This window comes from Balaenoptera ricei, chromosome 14, assembly GCF_028023285.1.
Source record: "Balaenoptera ricei isolate mBalRic1 chromosome 14, mBalRic1.hap2, whole genome shotgun sequence".
NCBI lineage: Eukaryota > Metazoa > Chordata > Mammalia > Artiodactyla > Balaenopteridae > Balaenoptera > Balaenoptera ricei.
In genome coordinates, this window is record NC_082652.1 from 20513862 (window position 1) to 20536787 (window position 22926).

At 53.5% G+C, this 22926-nt stretch overlaps 2 protein-coding genes across 20 annotated transcripts in view; one reads left to right on the forward strand and one right to left on the reverse strand.

The window, feature by feature from the left end:
- The window catches only part of PISD (phosphatidylserine decarboxylase), a 39379-nt gene extending 35674 nt beyond the window's left edge, over nt 1-3705 (forward strand). For 5 of the 8 annotated variants that reach the window (XM_059895050.1, XM_059895054.1, XM_059895052.1 and 2 more), the window contains 5 exons: nt 435-671; nt 844-982; nt 1219-1365; nt 1631-1791; nt 2386-3705. In XM_059895050.1, the coding sequence (XP_059751033.1) occupies nt 435-671; nt 844-982; nt 1219-1365; nt 1631-1791; nt 2386-2610 (909 nt within the window). In that variant the 3' untranslated portion in view covers nt 2611-3705. Of the gene's footprint in view, nt 1-434; nt 672-843; nt 983-1218; nt 1366-1630; nt 1792-2385 lie in introns of those variants that run through there. The other 3 variants (XM_059895056.1, XM_059895053.1, XM_059895059.1) reach the window with 2 other exon arrangements.
- Nucleotides 3647-22926, reverse strand: part of SFI1 (SFI1 centrin binding protein) — an 80863-nt gene continuing 61583 nt past the window's right edge. For 5 of the 12 annotated variants that reach the window (XM_059895040.1, XM_059895044.1, XM_059895039.1 and 2 more), the window contains 17 exons: nt 15940-16021; nt 15444-15622; nt 14677-14752; nt 14074-14169; nt 13584-13660; nt 12647-12749; nt 11381-11477; nt 8755-8915; nt 8245-8319; nt 7625-7699; nt 7357-7533; nt 7021-7283; nt 6294-6398; nt 5976-6189; nt 4496-4833; nt 3911-4022; nt 3647-3836 (listed from right to left, as the gene is read on the reverse strand). In XM_059895040.1, coding sequence (XP_059751023.1) covers nt 3732-3836; nt 3911-4022; nt 4496-4833; nt 5976-6189; nt 6294-6398; nt 7021-7283; nt 7357-7533; nt 7625-7699; nt 8245-8319; nt 8755-8915; nt 11381-11477; nt 12647-12749; nt 13584-13660; nt 14074-14169; nt 14677-14752; nt 15444-15622; nt 15940-16021 — 2335 coding nt within the window. In that variant the 3' untranslated portion in view covers nt 3647-3731. Of the gene's footprint in view, nt 3837-3910; nt 4023-4207; nt 4385-4495; nt 4834-5975; nt 6190-6293; nt 6460-7020; nt 7284-7356; nt 7534-7624; nt 7700-8244; nt 8320-8754; nt 8916-11380; nt 11478-12646; nt 12750-13583; nt 13661-14036; nt 14170-14676; nt 14753-15443; nt 15623-15939; nt 16022-22926 lie in introns of those variants that run through there. The other 7 variants (XM_059895042.1, XM_059895041.1, XR_009497324.1 and 4 more) reach the window with 7 other exon arrangements.

Here is a 22926-nt window from a genome sequence, read left to right on the forward strand (position 1 = left end):
CCGCGCACCAGAGGCCTCTCCCTTCTGTGCTGGTCTGGGACTCGGGCAGTACTGCCCACCACAGCCTGTGTGACCGTGTCAGATCTGTGTTTGCCCCTCCCCACCTCAAGAAGAGAGGCTGTGCTGGCCAGTCTCCCAGGGGACTGGGGAGGGAGTGGGGTAGCCGCTGAGGGAACTCTGCAGGAAATGGCTGACAGCTGAGCTGTAAGTCACTGTGTCACAGGCCTGGCCGGTACCGTGTGTGAGAGATTTGGAAGCTCAGTCTGGTTCCTGGTGAGAGACAACCATGTCACAAAGCCCTCGTGGGGACAAGCTGCTCAGGCCTCGGGAGGTGGCCCACGGGGAGGGGAGAGGGTACCGGCTGATGGGGGGGAGGGGGGTTGGGGGGTGAGCACACGGTGTGGCTGACTCACCCGCCTGCCCGCGGCCTGCAGGTGGCCCTGTACAAGTCGGTGCCGACGCGCTTGCTGTCGCGGGCTTGGGGCCGCCTCAACCAAGTGGAGCTGCCGCACTGGTTGCGCAGGCCCGTCTACAGCCTGTACATCTGGACTTTCGGGGTTAACATGAAGGAGGCCGCCGTGGAGGACCTGCACCACTACCGGAACCTCAGCGAGTTCTTCCGGCGCAAGCTGAAGCCACAGGCCCGGCCCGTGTGCGGCCTGCACAGCGTGGTGAGGCCCAACCCCACCTTCTACTCCTGCCTCCGTACAGGCAGCTCTTGCCTGTGCCTTTAGGAACAGGTGGCCTGGTGGGCACTCCTCCCAGGCCAAACCCCAAGGAGGAGGTGGCCCTGCCCTCTGTCCCCTCCCCTCCCCCACAGCCAACCTCTCCCGGCCCTTCCAGATCAGCCCATCGGATGGGAAGATCCTCAACTTCGGGCAGGTGAAGAACTGCGAGGTGGAGCAGGTGAAGGGGGTCACCTACTCGCTGGAGTCGTTCCTGGGCCCTCGCATCCCCGCGGAGGACCTGCCCTTCCCACCAGGTGGGTCCTGGCCTGGTGGCGGCCAGGCAGCTGTGCTGTGGCGTGGCTGCGCTGGATGTCAGAGGGTGGAGGGTGGGGATGGGAATGGGTCTGGGAGGGAGGCCTGTGGACCAGGAGTTACTCTGCCCGCAGCTTCAGGCCTCCTTGGAGCCAGTGTCCAGGCTACACGCAGGCTCCGTGTTGGGCAGTAAGTATCAAGTGCTTGTGTGAGCGCCTGGCTCGTGTCTGCCCCACAGCCACCTCCTGTGGCTCCTTCAGGAGCCAGCTGGTCACCCGAGAAGGGAATGAGCTCTACCACTGCGTCATCTACCTGGCCCCTGGGGACTACCACTGCTTCCATTCCCCCACTGACTGGACTGTCTCCCACCGGCGCCACTTCCCAGGTAGGCCCGGGCCAGCACGTGGGTGGGACCTGCCCCTGGGGGCCTCAGAGAAGTCCTCAGCTTCTTGGTTTCAAGGGACACAGGCTCCAAAGCTGTGAGGTCACTGCTGGGCATGGGTGGCAGGGGCAGCCTGGGGGCCAGCCTTCTCTGCATTTGGAATGACATGGGGGTATAGTGGGTCTTGGGCCCTCCCAGAGTAGACACACTGGGCTCTGGGAGGCTTGTCCTCCCGATGGGCAGGGAGTGGCAGTGTCTGTCCCCACAGGCTCCCTGATGTCCGTGAACCCCGGCATGGCCCGCTGGATCAAAGAGCTCTTCTGCCACAATGAGCGGGTAGTCCTGACTGGGGACTGGAAACACGGCTTCTTCTCACTGACAGCTGTGGGGGCCACCAACGTGGGCTCCATCCGCATCTACTTTGACCAGGTAAGCAGAGCCCAGATCCTGTAGAAGCCCAAGGGCTAGGCCACTTGCACCGTCTCCTGTGCAGCCAGATCCATCGGGACTGTAAGTTCTAGGAGGGCACGTCCCCCACCAGGCCTGGCTGTGCGGAGCAGCTGCCCCGAGGAGGGGCTGGGCCCTGAGCAGGATGAGCTCCTGCTCTGCTTATCCCCCACCCACCCGTCTCGAGGTGGCTGGTGAGGGAGGGAATTAACTTCCCTGCCTGGCACTTTGCTTCTGCAGAAACCCAAGGGGAGCTTGGGTGGGGCATGCTGATAGAGGCCAAGTGTGTGAGGGGTGCCAGTGCCCGCGGGGCTTCCCCTCTTGGTGTCGGTTTGCCCCTCAGTCCCCCGGGGGACTTGGTGTTGTGGCACCGTTCATACTAGTGAACAGTTGGGTCTGAATCCTCCATTTCCCTCTGGCCCCAGTTCACAGCTGGTCAGGGGCTATCAGGTTAGGCCTGGTCCACGGCCTGAGCTGCTGTCCGGACCTCCCTTTCTGAGCAGGGTGGGGGACAGGGTTCGGGACAGCGGCAGAGGTGTGTTCAAGGTCCACGTGCTCTGCCTCTGCCTCCCACAGGACCTGCACACGAACAGCCCACGGTACAGCAAGGGCTCCTACAACGACTTCAGCTTCGTGACGCACACCAACAAGGAGGGCATCCCCATGCGCAAGGGCGAGCACCTGGGCGAGTTCAACCTGGGCTCCACCATTGTGCTCATCTTCGAGGCCCCCAAGGACTTCAACTTCAAGCTGAAAGCGGGACAGAAAATCCGATTCGGGGAGGCTCTGGGCTCTCTCTAGAGCCTCTTTCATGGCCACAGCTGCTGAGGGGTCTTTTCCACAGAAATGTGAGGGTCTTTTCAAGGGGAACCTCTGAGGCTATCTAGGGAGGGGACCGTCGGGTCTGACCAGGCAGGACCTGGGTGACTTCTGTCCCTGCTGTCCAGGGTGCAGACAAGGTTGTCAGAGCCCCTCTCATGTCCTAGACCTACATCTTCCCCCTACCCACCTGAAGAGAAAAAGTGCAGGCCAGGACGACTGATTCCCTCTTGGAGATTTTCTAATGTGTTGTATAAACTGGAGACCCTACGTTGCCTGGCAGAGCATTCAGTTGGTCTGATTTCCGTTTTAAGATAAGTGGTAAAGTACCTTCTTGCTGCTCCTCCTATCAATCACTGCTTTTTGGCCTCCCTTGCATGGGGTGAGGTGCCTCCTGGCACTGACTGTGGGTCCCAGACCAGGGCCCTTAATGCAGCTGCTCCCAAATTCGCCCCACCCTGCTTGTTGGGAAAAGCTGTCTTCTCTCTCTGCACTTGTGGCTGAATGCATCACCTCCAACTCTGCCCATCAACTTCCGAGGGTGGTCACTAACGGCTCGGTGCATTGCAGGCCCCGATGAGTGACCTTCCGGAGCTGGCAGGTCCTCTTTCCAGTAGGCAGGACCCATTACCAAACCCCCTCAGTGGTGTCCAAAGCAAAAGGGGCAGGCAGCTAGCTGGTGGTGGCCCAGCTGGGGCCAGGGGAGAGCTTGGGTCCCCTCCCTGTATCCAGACCTACGTAAAATACAGAAAAGTTGCTGCTGTTGATCAGGGGCTTACGTCGGAGGCAGAGGAACCTTGGTGGTGTATTTGATGTGTGGGGGAGGGGAGAATGTCAGTGCCTAGAAAACCCGTCCCCCAGGCAACAGGTACGCAGTCCTTAGGGAGCCACTGATTGTGGGGACAGGGCCAGATTTCATGTTTCCTGGGGATGCTGTGAATTTCTCCTGCAGGAGAAGCCATTTGAACTTTTTCAACTGTATCAGTAGCACAGTATTTTTATATGAAAAGTGGGAGACTTCTGAACAGTAATTCATTTAATTGCAACATTTTGAAATAAACTCACTGCAGTTTTGCATTCTGTTCCTGGACGTGGGGTGGTGACTAGCACAGAGCCTGTCGCAGGGCATGGACGCGGGCGATACAGGTGCGGATGGGCTGGTGCTGGGCCTGCAATTTGGAGGCCAGTTGCTGGATCTGCGCTTCCACCTGGGGAGGTTGGGGGGGCAGGCTGAGAGGAAGCCCCGCCTGGGAGCCGTTCCCGGGGCTGCCCAAGGTCTCACCTCCTGCAGCTCTTCCTGAACCTGCTGCTCCGCCTCCTGCTCATCCGGCCTGGGCTCCTCCTGGCTCAGCTCCAGCCACTGCCGCAGGCTGCTTGCTTGCCTTTGGCAGGACCTGAGGGAGTAACGCACCTGCTGCCTGGCTTGGCCCCAGGCAGAGGCCCAGCACACTTCTGGTGTGGGTGGAGGGAGAAGGGCTCCTGTTCCACCATCAGGCAGAAACGCCCTCTGTGCTCTTCCCTGCGCAGAACTGGCCACGTGGGACCTGCCCGCTTCCCTCTGATTAAGGTTGCTGCTCACATTGAGGGTCCCAGGCCTGGGCGTGGGGTATGTGGGCTGTGGACCCAGACAAAGCAGGGCGGCTCACTGCATCATCCCGCGTCAGTCACACTCGCCCGGTAGACCACCGGCTTCCACAAGACACAGGTGTAAAGTTTTGCTCAGCTTTTCCTGAAGGTAAGGCCAACCTGGGCCTTCCTGAGCAGGACGGAAGGGGAGAGGTGCCGCCTGCAATGCAGGGGCCATCACTGGGCAGACAGCTCCCCCCATTCCCCATGGATGGGTGCCAGGTGGGTTTCTGGGTCTCACCTGAGGTTCTGCTTCGTGGTCTGGTAGTCCTGCAGTTGCTGCTGGATGCTCTCAAGCTCGGCCTCCAGGTCCATGTGGCCAGTGGCAATAGGAGAATAAGCTTGATCTTGACCATCCTCCCGTCTGGGCCCAGGCTGAACCCAGGGATTCCAGGTGCCGGGAGTGACCTGAGCACTTGAGGCACTGACAGGCCCCAGGTACACACCTGCAGTGTCAGAGCCAGGCCCAGGCCTGGTGCCTGTGAAGTCCCCGGGAAGGAGCAGACGGGGGTTGGGGACACTGGCCAGGGATGAAGGGGCCTGGGACGAAAGCCCAGGTATCGTCGGCCGGGCTGATGGCTGTAAAGGAAGGATGAACACTGAGCAGGGAAGCGGGAGAAAGGTGGGGAGCTGGGGTTCCCCATACCTGCCCCTGCCGCAGCCAGCTCACCTGGTCCTGCCCCTTCATTCAGCACCTGACACCAATAGAGAGTCCCACGACCACCCAAGCAGCTGTTTCCAGCCTTACTGACCTTTCACACCCCCTCCTGCAATGACCGTGCATTTCAGTGGCAACTGTTCTTGTCCAACCACAGCTACAACCCTCCTCCCTTCCCTCCCGGTGACAATGTCCTCTGGTGGGAGTGGACACTCTCCCATCCCCCAGCCTCTCCCCACCCCCACTTAGGTCGCAGCTCGTCAGGCACCAGCTCCTTGGGGGGCCCAAGCCCACTGCACACTCGTGCTTCCTCACCTCCTTGCCCGAACTCCTTTGACTCCTACGTCACAGGCCCCAGAGTCTCGGCCCCACTCCTCCCCATGACCCCATCGGTTCTTTACCCTCAACCTGTGCTGCGAATTGTCAACTTTGATCTCCAGCCCTGACCTTGTTCCTGAAGGCCAGGCTGAATCTGTTGCATTACCTCAAATCTGACAGGCTCAAGACACACTCATCGTGCTTCAGCTGCTGGGTTCCCACCCTCCGTCTTCCCTCTCACAGTAAAGAACTCATCATTCCCTGAGCTCTTCAGGCCAGAAACCCAGGAGCCATCCAGGATTCCTTCTTTCACTCTTATCAGACTCATCAGAGCAAGCCCTACCTAGTCTGCCTCCCATGACATCCACAGCCACCCCCCAAGTCCCGGCCGCCAGCACCCTTTGCTGGACTCGAGCACAGCCGCCAACCATCCTCCACAACTTCCTGTTCTTAAAGTCCAGACTTATCACCAGGGCCTGTATGACCCTCCATGATCCGCAGTCTCTTCATCCGTCTGCATGCTGGGGTTTCTTTTGTCTCCACCACCATGTAAGCGTCACGAGCAGGGATGGGCCTCGGGGGCTGTTCCCTGCTGTGCCCCTAGGACACTGACCCCTGCACAGGCCTCCCTGCATCTTCCTGAAGCAATGAGTACTGCTGTGGCTACAGCACCAAGCGCACAAAAAAGAGCACTGGCATGAAGACCAGACCAAAGAACGGGACCCCAGGTAACCGGGGGACTTACCCAGGTGTGTGCTTCCGCCCCACGCAACATGAAGGAAGAAGGGGGCAGCAGCTCCAGGCCTGTACTCGCTGTGGGCGGCAGCTTCAGGCCAGGGGCACTTGGCAGGGGGCTGCTTGGGTCCAGTGCTGTCTGGGCCTTTGCCAGGAAGGGTGTTGTCAGCGCAAGGCCTATTGGCTGGACCTCGCCTAGGCCATGCTCCCACAGTGCCTCAGGCCTGAGCAGAGGGAAGACAGGAGCTGGTCAGGCATGGTACCCTCCCGAGGAGCAGGACAGAACGGGGGCCACTGGCCTTTAAGTCCCCAGAATCACACCACCTACCCCTGCCCCCCGAGGATGCCACACCCCAGGGGCGTCTGGCTCTGAACGGGCTCCAGCAGGAAGCTTGGGCGTCGCGGTTGCTTTCTTGCCCAGCGGGCAGCATTGCTGGGAAGAAACACAGGCTGTTCCTCCAGGCTGCCCAGGGGCTGCTCGGAGCCTGAGACCTCTGTGGGGTGGGGTAATCCAGTCAGACCCCTTCCATCTTACAGGGAGACTGAAGAGAGAAGGAAAGGCTCCGCCCCAGGCGCCCTACTGAACTTCTGGTAATTCCAGTGAGCCTGCTGGCGACGGGTGCTCCACCCACGCTGTCTCACTTGACCCAGGCAACCAGGCTGGAGCAGGCTCAGAGATGGGGCCCTTGTCAGCTACAGCAGCACAGCATGTGGGGGTGGGGCGGGGCCAGGTCACAAAAAAAGTGGGGTTTCCAAGAGGGTACCTGTTTCCTGGCTGTCAGGGGAGACGTGGGGAGACTACCAGGTCTGGGGGAGGAGGGGGGCTGCCCAACGGCCCATTCCTTTGCTAAGGAACCATACATTCTCTCCCATGCTTGGGAGGAACAGAGGCTGTGGTCCCTTTGGTTAGGGCCGAAGAATGGGGGCGCAGGATCCTGTACAGAGGGTTCCAAGTGGCTCCGCCATGACCCTCGGGGCCCAGTGTCATTCCTGTACCGTCCAAGCTTTGCCCCAGGTGGAAGCGAGGAGGAAGAGGTGAGGGACGGGCTACTCACAGCTCTAGGAGTTGGGTGCCCTCAGCAGCCGACGCCACGCTGTCCAGAGCTCCCCGAAGCCCACGAGGAGCTGTTGTCCTCTTGGTCTCCAGGGAGGCATCGCCAGCCCCAGCAGCAATGTGGCTGGGAAGGGGACCCTCAAACGTCACTCTCCTGCTGCGCACAGTGGACGTGGGGGGCTGAGGCTCCCTGCCCAGGCCCAGCACCTTCTGCTTCCAGAGCATGGCACAGCGACGGACCACGCGGTGGAGACTGTGGGCCGCCTGCAACCAGCCTCTGGTCAGGTCGTGCTGTGCTTACCTGCTCCCCACGGAGTGGTGGGGGACCCCGGCCCACCTGCACCTGCTGCCGGGCGTGCAGCTGCTGCCGGAAGGCCTTCATGCCTGCTGCAAAGCACAGGAGGCGCGTGACGCCCTCCCGAAGGAGCTGCTGGTGGTAGGCCTGCACTGCCCGCTCCTGTCGCGCCTTCTTTCTCCTCATCTCCAGCACGAAGCCCAGCCACGCAGCCCACACCTCCAGGGAGAGGAGGAGGTGAGGCCCAGCCCTCCTGCTCAGGCTCCCTCCACCGGGGCACGGTCCTCTCCTGGGACGGGGAGCCCATTACCTTCGCCTGTAGTGAGAAGGCCCAGAACCACAGGGCCCGTGCCGTGTTCTGCTGCTCCCGCCTCCTGTCCGCCAGCTACGGGCCAGAAAGCAAATGCCCCCTTAGGGAGGCCACCCTGACCCCATGGCCCCGGGCACTCTCCGACCCTCTCTAGTCAGGCCTGCCCTGAGGTGGGGGGTCAAGGAAGCTCTTTTGGGAAGAACAAAGGCCAGGAGCTCTGGGGTCGGGAGCAGTGAGGCAGTGCGCCGGGCTCCAGGGAGAAAAGCTGGGACTGCTTGCACTGCGGGCCTGAGGGTGAGAGGGACCTGGCCCATGAAGGGCCACTGAGCAGGACGCAGCCCCACCGGGTGTTTTATCAAGGCCTTGGCAAAAACCTAAAATGCATTTCCTATTAATTTCTGGATATTACCCTGACAAGTTTTCAACATGACACTGTAGAAACATGGCCCTGAAGTGACTTGGCCTTAAACAGATTCCAAGTGAAGGAAGCTGGTGGTGCCAGGAGGTGGCTGGGGGTGGGGGAGCCCTGGGAAGAGGGTGGTATGAGAAATGATGAGCTAGAGGTGGGCTCAGGAGGCAGGAGGAGGGGGAGCGAGAAGGGGTTTCTCCACGGCTCCCACCTGCTGTCTCCACTGGTGGAAGCAGGTCCGGCTGAGTGTCTGGGCCAGGAGTTGGGCAGCCTGTCTCTGCAGAAGCTGGAGACAAAGCGCGCACAGGGGGCTGTGTGCCTGGTGCAGCCAAGTGCCCACACCCGGAGCCCCTGTGGGCGGTGCAGGCTCCAGGCCCAAGTGAACCATCCTCCCACCACCAGGAGTCATCCTGGTTGAAGCCAAGGGTCTCCTGCCCCAGACGCGTGTCCAGATGCCTCAGTAGGTCACCCAGTTCTGACAGGCATGGTTCACACTGAACCAGGTTCTCTGCTGAGCCGTCTTCCACCCGGGAGGCCGGCTTCCCCAGCCTTCACTGAACACCCAGAAGGGCAGCCTTGCACCCGCAGGACTCCAACCACCCAGCATCCACAACGGAAGCAGTAAGTGCTTCTGGGAAGACCTTTCCTCCCCGCGATGCGGTCTTCTGGCCCAGACAGCCCCGCAGCACAGGGGAACTCGGGGAGTTGCCGTCTGCCTCACCCTCTTCCTGATGCAGCCCAGATGGTGCACCTTCCACCGGGCCATGGCCTGCAGCAGCAGCTGCCGGCGGTAATGCTGCGCCACCCTCTCCATCTGGACCCTCTGCTGGGCTGCGCTCCGGCTGCGGTCCCTCCAGCGCCGAAACCAGGTCCTGAGACAGCCTAAGGAGGGTCGGAGTCAGTTTGCTCTTTTGGAGGAAGTATCGATATATGGACGACTATGCAACGGTGAAAGTTTAGAGGGTGGAGAAGGCTGTGCGGGGACAGAACTGGGGTGTCAGCCCACACTCGGTGAGACACCACGTGTGGACGGTAGCCACTCTGGGAGGAGAGCTCTGGCCACCCACCTTCAGTGACTATGCACACCCTGATCGGAACCAGATATGCTGCTTACCACTGGGCCCTCCAAGGACCCCCCGCCCCCAGGCATAAGCCTGTGCACAACGACCGCAGGTGTGCCAGGGCCCCAGCGGAGCTGCCCGCAAAATGCTGCTGGGCACACGAACGAGAAGACCCTGGGTCTGAGGGAGTGGGAGGCAGTGGACCCATTTTCCAGGGAGGAAAACGAGGCTCAGAGGCCCAGGCAGCCTGAGACAGGCTGGGGAGAAGCAAGGTGTCTGCTGGCTGTGTCCTGCCCGGGCTCCACAGGCAGGCAGGGGCCACATCCTGCATTGCGTCTGTGTCACCAGCTTCTCTCTTGAGGGAGCAAGCACTCTCTTCTGCTGATTTTTTTCCTCCTCTTCAGCCCCAAGAGAAGTTTCTTTTAGAGACAACAGAAGAGGGCTGACCCCAAGGCACAGAGGCCAAGATGGGGTGTCCTCCAGGACCTGCCCGAGGTGGGCAGGGAAAGCCACGTTCACAAGCTTGGAGGCATTAGCACTAAGTGCTGAAATTTCCCAGGTCCTGCTTTATGCGGGGATATCTTAGCCTCACTGGACCCTCATGATCAACTCCAGAGGCAGGTACTATCATCCCCATCCACAGACGGAGACACCAAGGCTGAGAGGAGGCCGTGCCCGAGGTCGCATAGCCAGCAGGCGGCCCTGCCTGCACCTCTCAAGCACCGATCAGCATGAGTGTCCACGACTCTGTCCTCCTGCAGCACCTAGCCCAGCCCTCGACCGCCAAGGTGTGCCTGAGACTCAGAGGCCTTAATTAAGCCAAGACACGGTCCCACAGGTACTGACTGCACATCTGCTGTGTGCTGACAACACAGTGTCTTCTCACATGGTCTCCCCAGTCCTCTGTACCAGCCCTAATGGACACAGCGAGCCCAGCGCCAGCCACGTGCTGCCACCCCGTCTAAGGAAAGCTGCCGCCTGCAGGCCAGCGGAGGGAAGAAGCTTTAGCTGTGTCCTGTGCCTGTCACCTCCCCACCGCGGCCGCCTGACCCAAACTGGAATGCCCACGCAGCGCCGGTGCCAAAGCTCTGGTCCAAGCAGAGACCAGGGATGGGCTGAGCCCCTCGGCATCTTTCCTGGGAATGACTAGAAACACAGCCCTGGTTTCTGGGGCGAGGGGCAGCCTGAGGACACAGAGAAGCATGCTGAGGGTGGACCAGGTGTGGGATTCTGGACCCCAGGATTCCATTCAGGGGGAAGCAGAATCTGTGTTCATCAACACAAGAACTAGTCAGAACCAGACCTAAGTGGACTGTCCTGGAACAAATGCTATTAAGCCAATTTAACAACTTGGTCCGTTTTCTCTCCGGTCTGATTTAAACCATTTCCATTTGGTTTTCTCATTTATTCTAATAGGAGCTGCCTCTTTAGAGCATCAGACTCCCCGCAGCAGAGCCAAGGGCCTCTGTTTCCATGCGTCTCTTGAACAGAGGCTCCATCTGGACCGTTTCCCAGGCTGTTTGTACAGCAGGTCACGGGACTACCTGGGGCCAACCAGGCAAGTCCCTGCTCCCTAAACGGGCAAGGAAGCGGACTCTGACACGACGGGGCTGACCTGACAAGCAGCCGCCGCCTTCCCATCCAAGCGCCCCACCCCGGCAACCCCCAAGTCTCCCGTTCCAGCTCCATGTCTGCATTTCTCTGTAGGTCTCAAGCCTTGGCCTTTCATTTTAATATAAACTAGTTGGCAATCAGTTGGGAAGAGAAAGTGAAGATGTACTGGACTGAATAGTTAGTTACTCCCTACCAAGTTAACGTCCATCCCGGAACCTCAGAGCTGATGTTATTTGGGCAGAGGGTCGGTGCAGTGCAGTAACTGACAGCTGAAGTGGGCTGGGCCCGGGCCCTTAATCCCGTATGACTGGTGTCCTTCTAAGGAGAGACACAGATACACAGGGAAGACAGCCACGTGACAACAGGGCCGAGGCTGGAGTGACCTGTCTACAACCTGAGGAACAGCAAGGATTGCCGGGAGCCACCAGAAGCTGGACAAGGCAGGAAAGGGGCCTCCCCTAGAGCCTTCGGAGGGAGCACAGCCCTGCCAACACCTGAGTTTGGACTCAGAGAACAATTTTCTGTTGTTTTAAAGTCTGTGGTCCTTGGTTACCTCAGCAACAGGAAGCTAATACACATGAGAAAGAGACAGAGACTGAGGGGAAGCACCTTGGGAGAATACAGAAAGCTGTGTCCTTCACAGGCCTCTCCTCAGCTTCCGGGCCCGCTTACCCCTATTCAGCGCCACCTGGGCGTCCCTGACAGCCTGGCCCTCCTGCTGTCGGTAGTATATCTGCACTGACACTGCCTCCCGCCACGCGATCAGGACCTAAGGGGCAGAAGAAGAATAGAGGGGTGATCACGGCATGTCCCGACTCCCCGGGGTCACCCCAGCTCTGTAGGCGGCTCCTCATGGAATGAGGCCAGGCGTATGGCACTCACACACGCTCCAGGAAGCGCCCGCCGTCCATGCAGATGGCAGGCAACCATGCCCAGCACCCTCGCGGGAAGCCCTGTATCTCAGGCGACGGGACCAGAGGAGCTAAACTTCATACCGTGCCACGAAGAAGTCAAGTCCCCACGTGGGCTTTCATTCTACTATTTGTTAAGTGGAAGCCTTACGTTTCATGCACTTTCACATATGAGGTACATACGAAATCACAGCAGCAGAACACAGGGGACGCCTGGCGCCTGCTCCCCAAACAGTCACAAACTCCATCCCCCCACAAAGGCCTCCTCCCTTCTGAGCCCTGAAGCCAAGCAGAGTCCTGACCGTCCTTCCAGGGGAGGGGACACACATGCTGGCCTCGGAGCGTTCCTGAGAGCAGACTGGGCCTTGACCATGTGTAATTAACACTCATCTGTGGAGGCTCCAAAGCTGTCAGCACCAGCCACGGCCTGCCAGTGCGGGGCTCCCAGCGAACTGCTTTCTTCTAAAACACCCCCGAGTCCAGGGACCACCTCTGTCATGTCATTTGAGTCCCCTCATAGCCATGTCCCTCCCCCAGCACGTGGGCCCAGGCCACACCAAGTGGCATTTTGGGGGCCACTTCCCAGCGACAATGACCAATGACCTCACATTCCTGGATGCTCTACGGAAAGCCCGCACAGCCACGAATCCCGCGAGGCCGATGAGCAGGATGGGGGAAGAGGGGCACCCAAGCATCCTGTGCCGACACAACGGGACAGAGGTGTGGTAACTTACACGACTTGTCCCAGCGGAAAATTCCACGTGTGTGGGAAATACTGGTTCTGGTAAGAGCTGGTTCATACTCACTACATGCCATGCTTTTGTTTTAATGGATATTGGTTCATAATTCAGTACAATAAACAAGTAAATAAACCCACCTGCTGGCACAGCTGTATGTACTGGAGAAGGGAGCCATCTCGTTTTCTAGGCTCCTCATTCAGTTCAAACCTCCAGAGCCACCCCACACCACCCTCTCACAGGAACACGGCCCCCACCCCCCGGCGACCAGCTGGCTTGCCAGGGCTCACCTTGGAGCACAGGGTCCTTCTGTAGTGAGCTGCTGCTCGAGAGGCTTTCTTTGCTTCGTCCGCTTGGGCCACGGCGCTCTCTCTCCAGCGACGTAATGCACCCCTGCGGGTACATGGGGGGACTGGGTGATATGGGTGTGAACAGTGCGAGGCTCTTCAGCCCGGTCCTGAATCGAGGTCTCCCCATGCCCAAGCGTATCTGTCGCGCTGACAGCCACGTTTATGTTGACTGCACACCCTGCACACGGCTGAGCTGCTCTGTGCAGGTGCCGTGGAAGCACCACAGGCACTGCGGCCTCGTGCATTCACACACCACGGGGAACACTAAGCTGTTTCCAGGTGAAGATGACACAGGTGATGCATCCATGATAAGAGAAGTGGAGACAAGGAAAATGGAGGAAGGGCACGGGCAGCCTGGAACAGCACGTGCTGAACAAACACAAGAGGCAGGAAAAGAAAGAGCGGAAATGAGGGAGGGAGTAGGTTAGAGGTTGGCTCAGCAGGAGCTGTGGGACAGGCTTCGGAGGCAGTGGAGCCGAGGGGTATAAGTGAGTCCACGGGTGTGAGAGACACAGATGGTCCCAGAGGCTGGGAGAAAGGCCTGGAGAGCCGGGGGTGGGGGCACTGACTGGGTGCTGAGAGGAGGTGAAAAGGCAAATCCTGCAGGTCTGAACGGGGCCCGGAGAGGCGCTCAGACTAGCGAGACACGCAGGAGATGGTGCAGCTGCTTCCCAGAGGCCCCGCTCTGCACACAGTGCGGGTGCAAGACACGAGGGGCCCAGGGAACAGTGCTTGCTGTGGAAAAGCCAAAGCCATGCTCTGAGCAGCACGAGGCAGCCAGGCCCCATTGCCTGGCCCTCGTCAGGGCCCCCCAACCCACCCGGGTCTGCAGTCTGTTCCCTGTTCCTCAGGCTGGGCCGGGGCCGTGGAGACTCACCACAGCAGCCGCCTCTCGTGCCGGCTCTCCCTGGCTGCCACCTCCTGAAGGACGCTCCGCACCCGGCTCTGGTAAATCTGCAGATGATCAGGAGGACTGGAGGCTGCCCCAGGCCCACACCGCTCCCCACTCTCAGGCAGCCGCAGAGGTGCAGGGGCTGTGATGCCCAGAGCGCTCACCACAGCAGGCGCGGAGCGGGCAGGAGCCCGCGCAACAACAGGGAGAGGACTTGCTAAGCTCTCACCTGCTGAGTCCAACCACTGGACCCCTGGACAAGGAGCCCCTCTGGTGGTGAGGCTGGTACCCCAGGCAAGGATGGGAGAACTTAGCTCTGCAGTGTAAGACCCACTGGCCAGGGCACTTGCCCTGAGTCTTGTGGAATTACTACTCTGTTTTGGGAGGGGCAAGAAGAACAAGGAAGGGAAACAAAGCCTCCAGAATCCTCCTCCCTACCAGGCAAGGAGATCTGGAGGAAAGCAGCATCTCCTACCCCCCAGGTCTGCAGCGCCCTGTACAGCAAGGTGTGCTGGCGATGCAGGTCGGCTCGCATCAGCTTCTGCTGCTCGGCACTGTTCAGGGCCAGGCGCTGCGGACACAGGAAACAGCTGGCCGCTGTGGGCCCGGGGCCGAGGAGGGCTCGGACGTGCCTCCGTTTCACACTTCGTTTGGGGGAGCTTGGATAAGGTGCTTATTAACCTCCGAGCCCCAGCATCCTCCTCTATAAACATGCTCCTCTTAGGGGTTTGTGAGGATCATAGGGAGCAAGTACCTGCCTGCGGGTAAATCCTAACCAATTTCAGCTTTAACATTTTTCATCCTGAAGAGGATGTCTGTGACCAGTTAGACTAGGAACTTTAAATTCAGAGCGTTACGGAAGAACAGCCTGGCACCTAACAGAACATGGAACTGTGAGCCAATCATCTCATGAAACCAGGTTAGCACTGCACCTGCCACCTGGCCTCCTCCCCATACTCAGAGGCAGGTGGTTTCCGAGGGACCGTGGAGGAGACCGTATGTTCGCCCTGAGTCAGCCTGACACACGGCTCCACGTGCCCACAATCCCACGCAGGCCGCGCCTGTGCCAAAGCCTCACCTCCCTCCACCTGCTCCAGGCCCAACACAGGAGCTGTGCCGCGTGGAACCGTGCAGCCCGTGCCCTGCCCGTCCTCCTGTGGGGAGACAGTCAGTGATCAACCCAGGCCCTGCAAGGGCCCTCTCGAGGGGCACCCCTTCGTAGCCCCCGGCCCCTGCTCAGTGGTTCTTCAACATGGACGGGAACCAAGACCCTTTCAGAAGAGCTGCCAAAGGATTTAGGTTCTCCACCCAGAAAAGCACACATAAAATCAAATTTTTGTGGACAACTTCACAGGGCTCTGTATTCATGTGGTAACAGGTAACTGAGGAGGAGGTTAAATGTGGCCAGAGTTTGAGAGGTGAGAGACCCTCAGAGCGTGAAGTAGGTCTAGAGAGGAACCAAGGCAGGATGACGCCTGCAGGGAACACAGGGGCACCTGCCCTGGTCCTTAACCACATGGCGAGGTAAAAACTGCCACGACCTGTCCCTGGGCACGGTTGCTTCTAATGGGCCCCAATCAGCAAGCAGGATGTAGCTGATGGACAGGACCTAAGATCCACAGGCACGTCTGACCAGCCGAGTTCCTGAGCCCAGAGATCCATGTGGTGCCCCAGGAGCCTCTCCCTACAGCCCCGGTTTTGCTTAGACTGTTTCAAGTTGAATTTCCAGAACTTAAGACCAGAGTCTAGGCTAACATGACCCCTCAGACTGATGCTCAGCGCTGCTACTACAGTCAAAGCTGCCCTGAGCCGGGAAGGGCTTCAAAGGCAGAAGCGGCCACTCACTCTGTTCTGAGCCCTCGGGCACTCTCTCTCCAGACACAGAAGGCCTTCCTGAGCCACCGGAGGCGGTGGTGGGCACAGGCCACTGCTTGTCGCTGCCACTCCAGGTGATGTGCTGCTGCTTGCTGGCACCACGTGGACCAGGACCTCCGCAGAAACTGCCGCTCTGCGTGGAGTATGGCCTGCGGCAGGGAGAGATCAGAATGGGTCAAGTAGGAGGCGATACAGAAGCCAGGGAGTCTGCAGGCCACAAATGATGACCAAGGCAGAAGAACTGGATGTGCAGGAGCTGCTCTGGCCCAGACGCCATCTGTAAACTCCACTGACAAAGGAAACAGATGCCCAGACCCTGCCCCTGCCTCATGAGTCCTGGTCACAGGCAGGTCGCCCTTCAGGGTGGGTCTGGGTCTGGGTAGCGTCCTAGGAGGGGAGGCAGTGAGTGCAAAGGCTTGAAGCAGGTCCTCCCGGTCCCAGTACCTCCTAGCGGAGAACCACTTACCATTCTCTCTTGCAAGCGGTGTTCTCGATGCTGAGATATCTTCTGACACCAAAGTGCAAACAACTGCTTCTCTAACATCACCCTAAAAGAACCCAAATGAATAAGAGTAAACAACTCCAAAAGAATGAGAAGTTCCAAATAATTGGATTTTTTCTTTTATAAGCTGCCATTAAGAGCGAAATAAGCCTAGGTGGGGAGGAAGGAAAGCAGACAATAGACAAAAAACCCACAAATGACCCAACACATTCCACGTCATTTCTGGCCTCACCCACATGGTACGAAACAGACTCAGACCTTGAGACCCTATTTCTTCACCCACCCCACGCTGAGTTACACCAGTGGTGCTCGACGCTCACAGTGGAAGTCTTTCCAGTCCGTGCTGAGCAGCCAGGCTGCTGCTACACAGATTCTTGGGGGAAGTAGTTAAAAACAGATGCCAGACCCCCAAAGCTGAGCTGGGCCCCAGGAAACGGAATTTTAAACAAGTATTCCAGGTGAGGTGAAGAGAGAGACAGGTTTGTCACCTATGCCTACTTGCACACCATAATGACATCAAAACCTGCAAAAGCAGCACTGGGATGACTGGTCAACAGCCTGCAGGGGCTGTGTCTCGGCAAAGCCATTAGGACACTGGGGGACAGAAGAAGACAGCTCCCCTGGCATTTAACCCATCAGACACACCACTCAAAACACTTCCAGCCACGACACAGCAACTGGTCCTAGGCCTGCCCTCCAGCCATGTGTATTACAAAATGGGACAAGATATATGAACCACCTGTTTCCAGGCACTGGGCAAGAGGCAATGCAGATGTGATCCTTGAGAGATGGGAAACATGCAAGGTTAGCCCCTTGGCTGCCCAGGCCTTCTCCTGGGGGCAGTTTCTGGGCACTGGGGGCAGGGGAGGGAGTCCAAGGAGAGCAGGACAGTCTCACTGAGCTGAGGCAGAGACTGGAGTTCGAGACCAGAGAGGAACTGGGTGGACACGTGTGGCCTTCCCAGACCTGGGTGGTAGCGACCCTACCCCACCCCCAGGCATGCTCAGGGACACCTTGTGCCCTCCACAGATGAGGCTGCACAAGCAGACTCCACAAGCCCTAGCAGAGCAGCTGCTGCAGAGCTAAGAGCTGAATGCAGATACCAGAGGTTGGACAGGGCTGGGAGAGGGAGTTCTGGCCTAGTCAGAGTGAAGAGACCTTGCTGGGAACCTCAGACTCAGAAAGGCTAGGCCCTAGGAATAAAAGTCATGCCCTAACCCTGAAGACAAAATCAAAAAACACCCACACAAAGAAAGAATAAAACCACACTGGACAGGATCAACAGGAACCACCAGAATAAACATGAACCACCACCTGCTAGAACAAAATGCAACACACTTTAACGAAAAGAAGCTGAAAATAATGACCCAAATGTTGGAATTGGCAAACACTTAAAAAGAGCTATTATATGTAAGTTTTGTATTTTAATGAAAAGATGAACAAAATTAGTTGACAGGGACTCTCATAAGAGAAACAAACTACAAAAAAAGAACTAAATGGTTTGGTGGTTCCTCAAAAAGTTAAACACAGAATTACCATATTGATCCAGTAATTCCACTCCTAGGTATATAGCCAAAAGGATTAAAAGCAGGGACTCAAACAGGTGCTCACAGCAGCATTATTCACAATAGCCAAAAGGTGGAAACAACCTATCTGTCAAGCTGATCTATCAACACATGGATGGAAAAACAAATTGTGGTATGTCCATACAATGGAATATTATTAAGCCATAAAAAGGAACGAAATTCTTACATGTGCTACAATACGGATAAACCTTGAAAATGTCATGCTAAGTGGACTAAGTCAGGCACAAAATGACAAATATTTTATGGTTCCACTTACATGAGGTACATAGAATAGGCAATTGCGGAGACAGAAAGTAGGTTAGAGGTTACCTGGGCTGGGAGTAGATGACAGTGAAAAGTTACTGCTTAATGGGTACAGAGTTTCTGTTTAGGATGATGAAAAAGTTCTAGAAGTGGACAGTGGTGATGACTGTATAATACTGTGAATGTACTTAATGCCACCGAATTGTGTACTTGAAAATGGTTAAAATGGTAAGTTTAAAAAAAAATTATCTTAATGATTCAGAGTTTATTTCAGTGGAATATTAGAACTGAAAATAGATGCATATGTATATATACATGTTTTAATTTAAAAGTAAATGGAAAATAAAGGCAAACAAATTGAAGAGGAAAGATGTGAGGAGACTAATAAACTAAGCATCTTGAAAACATAACTTCTCTCTGAACTAAGAAATATTATATCCTTTTGGCAAGTCTTTTCTTTCAGTATAATAATAGCTACTAAGACATATAACTTATTTATTTTAGGTCCAAGAGATATTCACGGATTAAGATTAAAAGATAAATTCTTTCCCATTCCTCTCTTCTCCACATTTTCCTTCCATTTTCTCAGCCTTTATTTTATTGTCTGCTGTGATGCTGTGTGGATAACTCATTTTTAAAAAATAAATCTGTTTATTTATTTATTTTTGGCTGCATTGGGTCTTTGTTGCTGCATGCAGGCTTCCTCTAGTTGCGGCGAACGGGGGCTACTCTTTGTTGCGGTGCACGGACTTCTCATTGCGGTGGCTTCTCTTGTTGCGGAGCATGGGCTCTAGAGCGCAGGCTCAGTAGTTGTGGTACACGGGCTTAGTTACTCCATGGCATGTGGGATCTTCCCAGACCAGGGCTTGAACCCGTGTCCCCTGCATTGGCAGGTGGATTCTTAACCACTGTGCCACCAGGGAAGTCCCCCACAACTCATTTTTTTAAAATTAATTAATTAATTAATTTATTTATTTATTTATGGCTGTGTTGGGTCTTCGTTTCTGTGCGAGGGCTTTCTCTAGTTGCGGCAAGCGGGGGCCACTCTTCATCGCGGTGTGCGGGCCTCTCACTATCGCGGCCTCTCTTGTTGCGGAGCACAGGCTCCAGACGCGCAGGCTCAGTAGTTGTGGCTCACGGGCCTAGCTGCCCCGCGGCATGCGGGATCCTCCCAGACCAGGGCTCGAACCCACGTCCCCCGCATTAGCAGGCAGACTCCCAACCACTGCGCCACCAGGGAAGCCCCACCACAACTCATTTTTGACTGAAATACTTCCAACTATTAAACGATACAGTAGACAGAAACACCAATTGACAAGACAATTAATTACCTTTACAGAAATCTTGCCACTTTATACTGAAATACTTAAAATCATGTTCTTCACACCAAAATGAAACTAATTTTATATTTTAAAAAAATTAATAATTACAATTCCTCTTTGGTTGTTTCTTTTGTGATTGTAATAAATACATAAAATATTGAGCAAACTTCATCTTTTAAAATATAAAATGGTAAGTTTTATATTACATGTTTTACCACAATTTAAAAAAAAAAAAGGAAGCAAATGAAAATCCTAGAATTGATAAGTACCATATCTGAAGCAGAAAAGTCATTGGATGGGCTACAAATTAGAAACTGTATAAGAAAGACCACTGAACTTGAAGACAGATCAACAGAAAAGCATCCAATCCAAACACCAGAGAGAAAAAGGGAAGAAAAATATTGAATAGAGTCTCAGTGACCTGTGGGACAATATTAAGTGGTCTAACATAGTATAATTTGAGTCTCAGAAGGAGAGAAGAGCAGATAAATTACTTGAAGAAATAAAAGACTTCCCAAATTTGGTTGGAGTGGGGGTGGGGTGACACCTCTGATCCAAGCAGCTCAGTGAACCCCAAGCAGGACAAACATAAGAAAACTACACCTAAATACATCCCACCCTAAATGCTGAAAACCAAAGATTGGTAAGAACATCTTAAAAGGAAAGGAACAGAGACAGATTACATTCAGGGAAACAATACAAATGACATGTGACTTTTCATCAGAAATAATGGAGGTGAGAAGACAACAGAACACTGTCTTAAAAACACTTGGAAGTGAGGGGATGGAGAAATCAACTCATTGTTCCATAGCCAGGGAAAAGTCCTTTAAACATGAGACAGTGAAATGAGCATAAAACAAAAGCTGAGATGGTTCATCTCCAGCTAACCCGTACTCTATAAAAATGCCAAAGGTCTTCTTCAGGATGAAAGGAAATGATACAGATAAAAACCGCAAATCTACAGAAAGAAACAAAGTACACCAGATATGGAAAATATGTGGGTAAATATAAAAGACTATATTTTTTCTTCTCCTAATTTTTAAAAAGTAATTCTGATGGTTTAAAGCAAAAATAATAACATTGTATTGTGTAAAAAGTATTGTAGACACAAAATACATGACAACAAATACCATCAAGATAAAGAGGAAAGGAATTTTACTATTTTTATGTTCTTACATTTAACATGAAGTAGTACAATAGTATTCTAAATAGGGCTTCCCTGATGGCACAGTGGTTAAGAATCCGCCTGCCGATGCAGGGGACACAGGTTCGAGCCCTGGTCCGGGAAGATCCCACATGCCACAGAGCAACTAAGCCTGTGCGTCACAACTACTGAGCCTGTGCTCTAGAGCCTGGAAGCCACAACTACTGAGCCCACGTGCCACAACTACTGAAGCCCGCACACCTAGAGCCCGTGCCCCACAACAAGAGAAGCCACCCCAATGAGAAGCCTGCGTACTGCAACGAAGAGTAGCCCCCTCTCACTACAACTAGAGAAAGCCCACGTGCAGCAATGAAGACCCAACACAGCCAAAAAAAAAAAAAAAATAGTATTCTAAATAGAGCTGTAATAAGTTAATGATGCATACTGTAATTCCTAGAACTACTTTAAAAAATAAAAAAGGTAGACCCCGAAAAGCCAAAGCAATCCTGAGGAAAAAAGAACAAAGCTAGAGATATCATACTCCCTGACTGAAAATTATACTACAAAGCTATATTAATCAAAACAACATGGCACTGGCAGGAAAAAAAAAAAAGACACAGAGATCAATGGAACAGAATTGAGAGCACAGAAATAAGTCCACACATATATGGACAACTGATTTATGATAAAGAAGCAAAGAACATACAATGCAGAAAGGATAGTCTCTTCAAAAAATAGTGTTGAGAAAACTGGAGAACCACACGTAAAAGAATAAAACTAGACCACTATTTTACAGCATACACAAAAATTAACTCAAAATGTATTAAACACTTGAATGTATGACCTGAAACCATAAAAATCCTAGAAGAGAACACAGGCAGTACAACCTCTGACATTGGTCTTAGCAATATCTTTCTGGATACACCTCATTCAGGCAAAAGAAACAAAAGCAAAAATAAACAAATGGACTACATCAAACTAAAAATCTAAAGTAGGTAGAAAGAACAAAATAAAGAGCTTACATCAATTAAAGAAAAATAAACAAGAAAATTAGCAAAAGTTGGCTTTTTAAAAAAACAAATAAATTCTTAGCAAGACTGATCAAGAAAAAGAGAGAAAACACACAAATTACCAAAATCAGGAATGAAAGTGGTGGTATCATTCCAGATTCTACAGACATTAAAGGGCACCTTTTTTTAATATAAATTTATTTGTTTATTTATTTATTTATTTATGGTTGCATTGGGTCTTTGTTGTTGCGCATGGGCTTTCTCTAGTTGTGGTGAGTGGGGGCTACTCTTCATTGTGGTATACTTGCTTCTCATTGCGGTGGCTTCTCTCGTTGCAGAGCATGGGCTTTAGGCGCACAGGCTTCAGTAGTTGTGGCACGCGGGCTCTAGAGCACAAGCTCAGTAGTCGTGACGCACGGGCTTAGTTGCTCCGCGGAGTGTGGGATCTTCCCAGACCAGGGCTCAAACCCCTGTCCCCTGCACTGGCAGGTGGATTCTTAACCACTGTGCCACCAGGGAAGTTCCAAAAGGAACTTTTATGAACAGCTTTATGCCAATATATTTGACACCCTGGACAGAATGAAAAATTCCTTGAAAAACAGAGCTTACCAAAACTGACACAAAAAGAAACTCTCAGTAGCTCTGTATCTATTTACAAAATGAAATCTGTAATCAAAAACCTTCTCATTAAAAAACAAAAACAAAAACTCTAGGCCCAGATAATTTCACTAGGAAATTCCATTAAAAATTTAAAGAAATAATACCAACCTTAAAAAGCATTTCAGAAAATAAAGGTTAAAACATTACAAGAGAACTACAGACCAATATCCCTCGTGAAAGTACATGTAAAAAATTTTAACAAAACATTAACAGGCCAAAATCAATAATATGTAAAATGGATAATACACTACGACCAAGTTGGGTTTGTCTCAGGAATACAAGGTTGATTTAACGTTTGAAAACCAGGAAAACTATATGATCATCTCAGTAAATGTGGAAAGAGCATTTGGCAAAATTTATCCACCATTCATAATAAAAACAGTCAGAAAACTAAGAATAGAAGGGAACATTCTCAATCTAATAAAGGGCATCTATAAAAAGCTAACTCCTCAACAGTGAAATACTAACTGCTTTTGTTTTCCCCCTAAGATTGGGAAAAAGACAAGTATGTACCCTCTTATCATTTCTATTCAATACCTTACTGGAGATCCTAGCCAGTGCAATAAGAGGGAAAAAAAAGCATACAGACTGGGAAGTATAAATTAAGTTGCCTTTGTTTACATATGACATGATTATTTATGCAGAAACCCTATGCAATTTTAAAAGAAGAAAGGAAGGATGAACTAAAACTAGTAAGTGAATTTAGAAATTTAGAATGGTCATGGAACTCAAGGTATCGACTGTCCTTCTATATATTAGGACAAACAATTAGAAAATGAATTTTAAAAGTAATTCCATTTACAACAGCATCAAAAAAATAAGATATTTAGGAATAAATTTAACAAAATATATATATAACTTCAATGCAAAGTTACAAAACACTGCTGAGAAAAATTGAAGAAAACCTATATAAATGGAGGATGTACCAAGTTCTTTTTATGGTAAGTCTCAATATGGTTAAGATATCCAATCTCCCCTAAATTGAT